This window comes from Lathamus discolor, chromosome 2 (genome assembly GCF_037157495.1).
Source record: "Lathamus discolor isolate bLatDis1 chromosome 2, bLatDis1.hap1, whole genome shotgun sequence".
NCBI lineage: Eukaryota > Metazoa > Chordata > Aves > Psittaciformes > Psittacidae > Lathamus > Lathamus discolor.
In genome coordinates, this window is record NC_088885.1 from 9460296 (window position 1) to 9472444 (window position 12149).

General features: G+C 41.1%; 1 protein-coding gene across 5 annotated transcripts in view; it reads left to right on the forward strand.

Annotated features, from left to right (window-relative positions):
• The window catches only part of TPK1 (thiamin pyrophosphokinase 1), a 285344-nt gene that overhangs the window by 71222 nt on the left and 201973 nt on the right, over positions 1–12149 (forward strand). Inside the window, exons 1-2 of one of the 5 annotated variants that reach the window (XM_065665655.1) lie at positions 566–612; positions 6890–7067. The exons of 3 other annotated variants lie outside the window; for them this stretch is intronic. In XM_065665655.1, the coding sequence (XP_065521727.1) occupies positions 6947–7067 (121 nt within the window). In that variant the 5' untranslated portion in view covers positions 566–612; positions 6890–6946. Of the gene's footprint in view, positions 1–565; positions 613–6889; positions 7068–12149 lie in introns of those variants that run through there. One more of the 5 variants, XM_065665660.1, reaches the window with a different exon arrangement.

Here is a 12149-nt window from a genome sequence, read left to right on the forward strand (position 1 = left end):
CTGTATCACTGCATCTGCCTTCACCAAGCTCTGAATTTAAGAGCTAATATCATACAACCATAGAATAGTTTGGGTTGGAAGGGACCTTCAAAGCTCATCTAGTCCAACCCCCTTGCAATGAGCCATGACATGTTCAACTAGGTCAGGTTGCTCAGAACTGCATCCCGGCCGGCCTTGTGTGTCTCTGTGGATGGTTCATCTACCATCTCTCTGGACAACCTGTGCCAGCATTTTACCACCCTCATGGTAAAAACCATGAGATTTAAAGTCAAGGTGTAAGCCTTCCAGGATACCACACACTGGTGAAGGGAGATGATTTCTGGAAACACGGTACACTAAAAAACCTCATCTTCCATTCAATTGAAAAGGGACATATTATGAAGAGGTTGAGAGGGGTACAAACAAGGGGTGTTTTCTTACGATGTCTGTATTGACTCCAGGTGTGTGGGGCTGAGTTTCAGGTGGAGCTTGGCAGACTTTCACCAAGTCCAGCCTCACCCCTCCTGCTTGTTTGGGTGCACTCTCGCAGCTCCTCAGAGACTTGTACAGCGCAGCCAACCGCAAATACAGTACTATGGGGATCCACCACAGAGTTGCCACTCACTGGCAAGTGTGAGTGTCCTGATTTAACTACTTCCATACCTTTTAGAAACAAACCAGAAAGGATACAAATGTTCTCAATGTTGGGGTGTTTTTTTTTTTTGTCTTTTTCAGTGGTATTCAAATGATGTCCAAGAGGTGAAATTATACATACCAGTGACTTAGGCTGGATCATAGAATCTAGAATAGTTAGAGTTGGAAAGCACCTTAAGATCATGTAGTTCCACACCCCTGCCATAGACAGGGACACTTCACACTAGACCATGTTGCCCAAGACTCTGTCCAAGTTGGCCTTGAGCACTGCCAGGGATGGAGCATTTAGAACTTCTTTGGTTCTTTCTACTTGAGCCTATTTTCCTAATGTTTCTTTAAAAGTCTCCCAAGGATCCAGCAAACTGAAAATGCTTAGTTGATCTTGTGTGAAAAGCAGGAGGCTGCCAGCACTCAGCAATTCCAGAGAAGCTGGCAGGGATTTTTAATGTGACTCAAAGTGTCTGAGTGACAAATTAGTAATAAAAATGTCACTAATTAGACTGTAGTAGAACCTTGATAATAAAAACTACTTGGGTGAGACTAAATGTATTCAGATGATGGGGAGCCCAGATAATGGGAATCGGCTGAACAGAGAGACAAGCTGGCAGCTTGTTACAAAGGGAGGCTTAGGGAGATGGTGGGTGTTTTGAATAAACAAGCACCTAATAGAATTTACGGAACACGGTCCAAAAGTAGTAATGAAAGGACAGCTGGATTAAGAGTTTTAACTAGTAGGGAAAAATTAGCTCCTTTGAACAAAGGACTGAGGTGATGCTAGAGCTTCTCTCTGCAGTTTTATCGAGACAAATAAGCCTGGGCAGTCTGGCTTAAACCTTTTCAAATCTGCTCTGTCTTACCAAATGGATACTGTGTGCTTATGGGGCCTCTCGGGTACCCTGTTTTGCCACCAGCACAGGTCCATGACAAGGAATGTCAGTAGGAACTGGGGCTGTGGCAAGGTAAATTACCTCTTTAGAGGGTTAGGGCTAGCTGATTTCATCAGGTAAGAGGTTAGTTCTGTGGTGGGAACGGATGGCACACCTTCTGGGGAAAGGGAGGAGACAGTGGGAGGTTTTCTTTATCCTAGAGGCAGCTGGTTTAGTAAATGCAGTTTAGCAGAAAACGTGCTGAAAATGCTAGAAGTTGCCCTTTGTAGTAAGATGAAATTTTGACAGCAAGGGAGCAAGATGTCCATAGAGGGAAGAAATAATCCAATGTCAGTATCACCTGTTGTGTGAGGAAGAAAAACCTTCCCTTTTTGACAGGGTAATGTCTTTAAAGTGGGAGCTTTTTGATTCATTGGTGGGTAAGTTGAACTGACTGATCTAGAGGGATGCTGTTGCGCTTTATATCATCTTTTATGCTGGCTCTGATGTTACACCGATTCTTCCCATTCCTTCTGAGGTGGGATTGTGGGGGAAGTAGTACATTAAGTACCTAGTTTAGTGTTTTCATGTGTAGCAGACTTTATGGTATCAGGTGAAAGGGCATGTGGTATGGAAAAGAAAGCAACCCTGGAGAACAAGGCTATAGAATATGCAGGATAAAATGGGTCTGCTATGCATGAAAAAAAAGGGTGAAAAAACCCTAATTCCATTTTTTAAAAAGAACTCCTTTTTCCTTGCTGGTCCAGCCTTGTCACAGCATGGCTACACTAAACACAAGTGTGATTCCTGTTGTCTTTTCCAATTTACTACTGTAATTACCATAATGTGGGGTTACTGAGCTATCCCTTCTATGCTGCACTAGGATCATTTGTGTGATCACAAAACACATTACTGCTATGGAAGCACTGATCTAGCTGTTCTTGAAAATACCACTCTTCAACACCATTTGATTTGAGGCACCTCCATTAGCTTAACGAGGGCCCTTCACAGTGATGGGACAGGCATCGCCAAGTGACTGGGAGTGCCTGTCTTAGTGTCCTGACCCATCTCACCCCTGGAGTAGTCTCCTATCTTGTCCCTCTGATTGCTAGGCAGAGATCTTTAAGATCAGTTAGGCAGGACTAATCAGGGTCTGCAGGCCTATTTGAACCTTTAGACCCCTTGATACTTCTAATCCCAGGCTTTTTTCTGCTTGCCTTCTATCTGGTGCAGAGGTTTGCCTGAGCATCCATTTTCTGCCATCCCCTACTTACCGTCAGCCTGTTTTCTGAAGACACAGCTCTTCCTTGCACAGGGCCACCCTTTTACTTCTCATCCTGCTTATAAATAGTTAATATCTAGATATTTCAGGCTTCCCCCTGAGAACCTTGTGTTCACTCACCAAGAATTTACTCACAAATTGGCATCATGCTTGAGCAATCAGGGATGCTTACACCAGAGGTGGCTGTGACTTCTGAGGTCAGAGCTTCATAGCTTAGTTGATAATTAGAGGACAAGATGTGATTCATATTCAAGTGGACTTATCAGGAATGTAGTCAGCTTTTCAATTAGCTAGTAGCTTCTAAATCACTATGTCAATGTATTTATTGCAATGGGTATTTGGTTTAGTTCTATCTTTAAGATAATGCTTACGTACTCTGGAAAGCAGAGCCTTGCTTTCAAAAATAAACAGGTTTCCCACAGCGAAATCATGAGTGGACTAATTGGGCTTCTATAGTTATCTCATTGCAGTATATGCAACCATAATTTAGGCAACAATAATTATTCATGGGTTTGAGTCTGCCTTACCTCCACGATGAAGGAAGTGTGTGTAGGAGGTTATTTTTGCACCTGAATTAACTCAGTAAAACGTTAAATGAGCTTGTCCATTTTACACAGGACAGCAGTGCTGGTGATTAGGAAAGGCCGTTTAAGGGCTGATCATGTGAGGTAACAGATCAATTTTACACTTTGGTTCCCTGTTGCACCAGTGTTGCAATTAAAGAACCAGTTGCAGCTTTTTTCTTTTGGCAGCTGTTTGGGTGGCTTGAGCAGTTTCTGAGTGGGAACACTTGGACAGGAGCACAGGCAGTTTGAAGCCTGTGCAGGTATTTAGCATAGCACTTCATATTGCTGCATTTAGTAACAGATGCCTCAGTGAAGGGCGTACATTGGGCAGCCCAAATGCTTTTCCTTATATAGGAATAAGGAGTGCAGTAATTCCCTAGAAAATTCCAAACTCAAAATACTTGTTTGCTTACAAAGCCAGTGGTTTTCTGAGTAGTAAGAAACAGTATATGATCTTAAGGGTCTTTTCCAACCTGGTTGACTCTATGATTCTTTTTCAATGGATAGAAATGTACAGTTTCCATCTATGCTTTCTCTCGTTGTGGCAGGGTAGTGTGAGACTCTCTATACTAGCAATCCTCATCATATCCACATGTGTGAGATATTCTTTTCTTGAGCAGCTTTCTAAAGTGCTTCTGCAGTGGGTCCAAGTAATTTCAATTACTGATCAGCTTATAGCCGTGGGATATTTCTACATATATACATTTAAGCCATCAACAAATAAGAAACCAGGTAAAAGTCACTCATAGTACAAGAATTACAAGATGCTCCCCTTTTAATGATGCTAAGCTACTCTGACCTGGAAATACTAATGACTTAGACAGTTGTTGTATTTTGGGTAATGGTTGCTTAACACCAGAAATGAAGTACTGAAAGTCACTAGGCCATACATTAAAAGATCCTTAACATCAAATAAAAGTTGCAATCTGGGACAGGCTAAAGCTAACTGAAACCAAGAAAGGAAAAGGCTATTAAAGGACATAGGTGACTTACTTATAGGTTGTCGTGTTTTAAGCTCAGCCATAAATTATAGTCGCTCTCTCACTCCCCCTTTTCCTTCCCCCGCTCCCAGACGGATGGGGAGGAGAATCGAAAGAATGTAACTCCCATGGGTTGGGATAAGAACAGCCCAGTAACTAAGGTATAACACAAATCACTGCTGCTACCACCAATGATAATATTGGTAAGGGAAATAACAAGGGGAGAGAATACAGCCGCTCACCACCTGCTGGCCGATACCCAGCCTGACCCCGGCAGTGCACTAGCCCTTCTGGGTAACTCCCAGTTTACATCCTAAGCATGACGTGCTGTGGTATGGAATACCTCTTTGGTTAATTTGGGTCAGGTGTCCTGTCTCTGCTTCCTCCCGGCTTCCCCTCCTCCCTGGCAGAGCATGAGACTCACAAAGTCCTTGGCCAGACCAAACATTTGAGCAGTAACCAAAAACATTGGTGTTATCAGCGCTGTTCACAGGCCGAAAGTCAAAAACACAGCACTGCACCAGCTACTAAGACGGAGAAAAATGACTGCTACTGCTGAACCCAGGACATAGGTACAGGGCTTTTCCTCAGTTGATCATACTATTAGTGGATGCCAGTGTAAAATTAGAATTAAGCCTGTCAGTGTGGGTGTATTTTTTGCTAGTGGGTCACACTCTATGATATGTCTGTTAAAGAAAATAAAATATCCTTACTAAGCTGGCTGTCCGGAAACATTGCTGTTAAAGTGAACAGGAAAATGCTGGATTGTTCTGGTTGCAGCGCAGTGTAAAGCATTAATTGCAACCTCCCCTTGACTACCCCACAGTTCATGCTTTTGCATAAACTACACCCTCATGCACTGAGGTTAGTCAGGGTGTTGTATACTCACCCAAGCAAAGGTGTAGTGTACCTGCGTGTGGAAGGGTCTTGCAGTTCTTCATGCTACCTTGTGTTACCTGATGGAAATTAATAGAATAGCCAGTCTGTTGCTTCTATATCCATATAAAGGTATATCATGTAAGGGATATGTGATTGTGCTGTCTCTTTTTCTTCCAAAATAACTTTTGCTTGAGTGACTGATTTGTAACAATCAGAGAGGGACAGAAGTACCAAACATAATAAGGTGCAGTAAGCTTTGTGAATATAAGTGGCTAGTTGTAACAGACAGACAGATGTTCCCGCTAGTTCCTGACCTTGCTTCTCACTGAAATTATAGCATAAGCTTACTGCTAGATACCAGAAAACCAACCTTGTGCAAAATACTAAGCTTGCCAGCCACAGAAAAGAGATTTTGGAAGGTTTGTGGCTTCAGCGCAGTGTTGCATGGTTGCTGTTTTCCCTCCCCACTCTCTTCTGTAACGCTTAACTACCAGGTCCCCCTCTTTCCCCTTTCTTTCCTCAAATGTGATACATCTTCACACCACCATTGATAAAAGTAAACAGAACAGAGCTGTAATAGCTGACACTCCTTTAAAATGGTGGGATAAAAAGCAATGTGTGCGAAGTGCAAGTGGACAGAGAGAGTGGCAGAAGAAAGGAATTGGGTGTTTTTAAGCCACCAAGAAGCGTTGCTCTCAGTGCAAAGGCAGAACATAATATCTTTCTTTTCATAATGAAGTTTCATGTAGCCAGAGTAATGGCGAGAAAAAGCCCTAACAATTACGTGAATGTGCTCTTTAGAAGAAAGAGAAGGAAGAGGCTTCTGTTCCAGAGATGGAGTAGAAATCTCCCTTTTAAACCCATTCTAGTCTAAAAGACTGACCTATCTTTTAGTGAGCCTTGTATACACTGATTTTTTTCCTTTTTGTGGTCTCTGACCTCATTAGTGGTTGTTGGAAATAATTAAAATGCATAAAAGAAGATCATAATGGAAGGTAGGACAAAATAATATAATTGACCACAATAATGTAGGCTTTTAGATATTGTTGCGTATTATTGTACATTATCCGACTTGTTCTTCTCTACTGTACAAATGGCTTCCTCAAAAAAACTGAGCCATGTAGTGCAAAAAAAAAAAAAGCAAGAGTGATGATATCCTTGATGACTTACTCTTTTTCATTCTAATTCTATGAACAAAGGTAGAAATTAAAGTTAGGGCACAAAGAATGGAGGGCTGAACCCAGTCCTAGAGGAGGAAATAACCTGGTATGATGTGCAGTGTTACGCTTCTGGAGTTTAACTAAAACTGAATATGCCTTCCTAGGAGGGGAGTTTGCAGAAAGTATGGGAAGTGCTTATTCTTGGCCTGTGTTTTGCACTGGTGTTGATTTAGAGGGCAAAGTTGAGATTCCAGGGATCCAGGGGGTTGGCTGTGGAAGAACAGAACACTTGTGTGATATCTGAAAAAAGTCTGTTCAAAGATTTATTGATTGCCTGTATATATAAAAATCAAGCCTGCAAAATATGACCCTCTGCATAATGGAGATTGCTCCTTTGGTGGCCATTTGATGGGCAGGGCCTTAAAATTTGCTATTGCTTAGTGCAGTGTCACAGAGGAGATGATTTTTTATAACATGTCTTGGCTCACTTTTCCTGTTCTCTATTATTTTAAATGTGTTCTAGCACTTCCTGTCAGTGGCTGAATTGGGCAGGACCTGTATCTCTGTGCCATCCGACAGTATGTTGCACTCACAAAAGCAAGTAGTTGTGCTCACTTGGACCCCTCAGAGCTATTGCACAAGAGAAAAAAGAGCCCCTGCCTGGATTTCCTGGTGTTCCTGCTCTGAAAGAAAAACGTTTTGTGAGTTCTCATATGAAACCTCAGATAACAAAACCAAGAGGCAGCAGAAGATCAGTCTTTATTAATTCATTCCTTTCTGCTTATGAAAAGCCATCCCCTCAAGCTGTAGATCTCAGGCAAGGCGCTGAATGAGTAGGTGCTCCCTGGGATGATTTCTGAAGATTGTCAAGTGCAGATCAGTGAGGGAAGTGACTTCTGGAGTTGTGTCTTGCATTGCTAATGCTGTCTGCCTCTCTTTACTCAGACCTAGAAAAAACTCTTATGTTTCCTCTCCACTGTAAGTCTTCCCCACTTTAAATTATAATAGATCGCACTCCCCTGTTGAGGATGGGGTATTGAATCTCTTGAAGGCAGCTACAGCTGGCAATTTAACCTCTGAAGAAGTCTTGATTCCCATGGGGTTGGCAAAGCTGTGCATTGCTAACAGTGTCATAGACCACAGTGTGTGCAGTAATACGGCTGTAGCTCCTGAGGGAGTTTTTCTTCTTTAAGAAGACTGAGAAGAGAATAATCCCTTTAATGGGTTCACCTTTCCCTGACAGAGTGCTGCAAGCCAGGCAGCAATGAGGCCAGAATTAATCAGTAGGTAGCTGATGCCTTGACTGAAAGGGCATCATACTAGCCTATGAGTTCTCAAAAAGGTGGTGTATGCCACCTAATGCTAGACACAATACTGAATCATTAGAGGAAAACATAGAATCCTGGACTGGTTTGGGTTGGAAGGGACCTTAAAGCTCATCCATTTCCAACCCTTGCCACGGGTAGGGACACCTTCCACTAGAGCAGGTAGTTCCAAGCCCTATCCAGTCTGGCCTTGAACACTGCCAGGGATGGGGCAGCCACAGCTTCTCTGGGCATCCTGTGCCAGTGCCTCAGCACCCTCACAGGGAAGAATTTCTTCCTTATATCCAACCTGAACTTCCCCTCTTTAAGTTTAAACCCATCACCCCTTGTCCTATCGCTACAGTCCCTGATCTGCTTATAGTAGATAAGCAGTGTATAAATTATCTGCTTATAGTGGCTGTATGTATGGTGATACTGAAACTGCACAGAAAGATGGTAGTAGATGGAAGTCTTTTTAGATTGACTGACTTAATGTCTGCAAAGTTGCAACTTTGAAATATAATAATTTTATCAAGGTTATCAGTATTTTATCACAGCTTCCAGATTCAAGACCATAGGAGAGCTTGTTTAGAAAAAATTGGTTTGGATCTTAACCTTTCTCCATAGAGAATAAACGGAGTTGCTGCAGCACTGTAAATTTTCTATTAAGAACTGTTGGGTTTTTTGCATTAAAATTCAGTGACAGCATTTTGCCTAAAGTAAAAGAGGATCTGAAAGTGGGGTATAAATCAGTCAATGCCCCCTTCCTTTGGCAGTGTAGAAAATACCTTAGCCAGAGCAGTGAAAAGGGTGTTTGTGTAAATGCAACTGCATTTTATGTACGTAAGCAAATACTGAATGTATGTTAAGATTTATGAGTGAATAGGCTGAGACCCACAAGAATGACAAGACATAAATCTGCAATGAATGAAGTCTTTTGAAATAAATTCATGGGTTGAAGGAGAGAAATGGGGAGGAAGCTGTATATCTACTAAAAAGGCCCAAGTAGTCGTGCAAAATGACTAATGCTAATTTTTCCTGCTTATTCTATGAACTGAAGTGGTTAACAGAACATCATCTCTGTGGTGCTGATCTTATTTCATTTGTTTTTTTGGTAGCTGCCATACATCCTTGCCATACAATTTTGGTAGTAGTGTAGAACATCCTAGTGATTCTTCACTGCTATTGTTAAATGTTGGGAGCTCTTAGTGTTCCTGAAAAAAATAAGAGAAACCAGACCTCAGAAATGGATGTTTAATATGCAGAATGTGAAAATTTGCATTCATACATAAATTAATTGTATTTTGTGCCAAAGATGGGATTATAATTTGTCTGCTGAGCAAAGCTCATTGTTTCTAGCTGGTTTTATCTACTATCTCTTTCTGTGGACCATCTACATAAAGTTGACTAGGAAATACACATTCCACTAATTGCAATAGTACTGAGTTCTGTATGGTTTTTGTGGTTTAAAGAGGTGATTTATGCCCTTGTGGTTTAATATCTTGGCAGTACAGTGCGTATTTGTGTACATAGTGCCTATTAAAGTTCATGGGAGTTTCCAAACTCATCTTCAGGACATAAATTGATGGAGCCAGTTATAGAGTGTGCTAATACCCTATTGTCTCCGCTTATGTTTTACTCTTCATGGGAACATCTTAATGGCTGTACAAAAGGACTAAATCATAACTAGCTATATGAAAAGCCAGTGATTAGTAAGTGAGTATGTAGGTTTAATAGGAATTTAATGAGTGACTCAGCCAATCCGATCTGTGTCGGAAGCAAATTTAATGGATCTGGGATAAAATATTTCTGGCTCCCAGATGTGATATTCATTGAAATGATCCCTTCTGCAGCAAATGTAACATAGAAGAGAGGGAATGAGAAGGGTTTTTAATGTTTTGTGGTAAAAGGCAAGTATGCAGATTCTCACTGTAATAGAAACAAAAAGGGAATAGAGACCTCTTCATCACATTTCCAACTTAAGTATATGGGCAGACTAATTGGTTACCTCATTTTTCACTGGTACCATCCATATGATCTCAGTTTGTGAATGGCATGAAAATAGTAAGATAAGGAAATACGAGCATCCATGGGGAAACTATGCAATGTAGCCTACAACAGCAAAGAAAAAGGAGAACCTTTCTCTTTTAGAGCTAGTGCCTAAGGTTTTCAGCTAGATACTAAAGAAGTAAATTGTACCCAGCTATGTAATGAAATAATAACTGCAGTGATATAAGGAATAATCAAATCAATTCAAACCTTCTAATTTGTGCCAAGTGCTAAATTGTAATTATAACAACATATGAATATTCATAGTGTAAATAGATAGCATGGCAAAATCAAAGCAAACATTTACACTCAGTCTAGGACAGTGCATTTCTTTTTTAATGTCTATTTCCAGGGTTAGATCTACATTCCAGATTGCTTGGAATGCTTTAATTGTAAACCATCTTCCATTTGTTTATATTTTCTGTAGTTCTCACAGTGGAATCTTCTAGGGTCTTTTGTCATTGCATGATGACATTTTAAAAACAGGTTTCATCAGAAGCATTCCGTGGTAATGGAAATACATGGAGAATAAGCAACCAATAGCATATTTCTCCTTGCCCCCAAATGGCAGTGTTCTAGGAATCTCTGGTGTAAGGAGAATCTTAATTTGGCAGTGCTAGGAAGATGTTTCAGAGCATACAGAGAACAGCATTCGGGGGACCTTGCTTTAGCTGGGCTGTATTCCTAAAGAGTGATTAATCTAGGAACACTGTTTTCTACACGCACAGTAATCAACTTGTCCAGTGCTCTCAATGAAGAGTTAATTCCAAAGAAACACACTATTCTATCACATTGAAGACAACTGGCAATTTCTTGCCCAAAAGTGTACATGGGGTTGAAATGTGGGAGATTATTGGAGGGACTGCCCTTCTTCCTAATGTCAGGAACATGGGAAGAGATAGCCAGTTCTTGGAGTTGACTTTAACAAGTATTGGTATGGATGTTGCCAGCATGTAAAGGCTGGGTGGCAAGAAGCAGGACTCTATAGTCTGTTGTTACAGATGTTGGCATTGGATGCATAGCATCTCTGGCTATTTCTAAGATCCAAGCAGATGTATGATACTGAGGGAACCTAAAACTCGATTTCTTTTTAAATGTCTTTTAAGGGACGATCAAATGGGTATATCAAATTACCAGAGAAGGGGTGGAGTAAGGGTAGAAAACATAAACAGTGACACCAGGAAAGTTACAGAAACTGTTACTGAAGCAGCATCTGCCTCTAAGGTAGCTCCATGTGCACAAAAATGTCTGTCTTTGATGATTTGGATGCTTTTCTTGCAGTACTAAGGACAAAATCAGTGTTCTTGCTAGTATACACAACTTCCCCAAGTCTCATCAATGCTTTCTATCCTAAAGGACAAAAATAGGGCTAAACATGGAAGGAACACTCTTCTGAGAAAGCTTGCATCTTGAAGGTGCTTGGATACAGAGAAAAGGCTGTCTGCAGAAAAGAAACTGGTCTGAGATTAAAATGGGGCCCTGGGGGGAATTCACTGTGTTAAAAAGGCAGCTAGAGCAAAAAGGCTGCGAAGCTGCATTTGTCTTGTTAAGCACCCACAGACCTTCCACCATGAGGTACCTTGAGAGCTTGAAGAGCTGTAGTGTTAGCATGAAGTTGAATCAGTATGTAATAATAAGTAGCGGTACCACTGGTTAACAGGAACAGCTGAATCATTAGTTGACATCTTGTCTTGTTTTATCCCGCTCACGTGTTTATTGTTCCTGAACTACCTGCCTCTGCATTAGTTGTCTTACTGGCTGTCATATAGTCCTATTGAAAAGAAAAATCTGTTTGGGGTGCAAACATGGTGACTTCTCATGGTGGGCCAGGAGACGCTTCAAGCATGACCACTGCCTCTGGATGTAAAAGCATGAATAGCCTGTTAGAAGCTTTTTCTCCTTAAATGATTTCTTTTCCTTTCCCCCCACTGCTAGTAAGAATCCTTGAATGGCAGTACCTGCTATGGAGGTTTGAGTGATAACTGAATTTCTGCAGCAGAAAGAACTAAAGCAGCAAAGCATATGCTGAAGGTGCAAGTCCTGCAGAGAATATTTTCTTCATGGTTTTTAGATCTCTCTTACCATGTAAACCAATATTTCTACGTGGACATAGTATAAAAATTGATAGTGCAATATTGTGTTCTTCAATTTTGAGCAATAAGGAGACTGGGTACCTTTTTTTCTCTGCAACAGCTTACTCAACTTTGGGTTCAGGTCTTTCTTCCAGCTCTTCCCCTCTCCCTTTAGCCTGGCTCAAAATCGTTGTCATTCAGCAACTTTGGTTAATACCCCATTCAAACAAAAGGCCACCCTGTATTTCGTTGAAAGTAAGAAAACAAAATCTGCAACATGCCTATGGGCTACCTTCACTTCAGATATGAAGAGCAGAGAGTAAAATAAATGCCAGTGTCTTGATCAGTAATTTAGGTG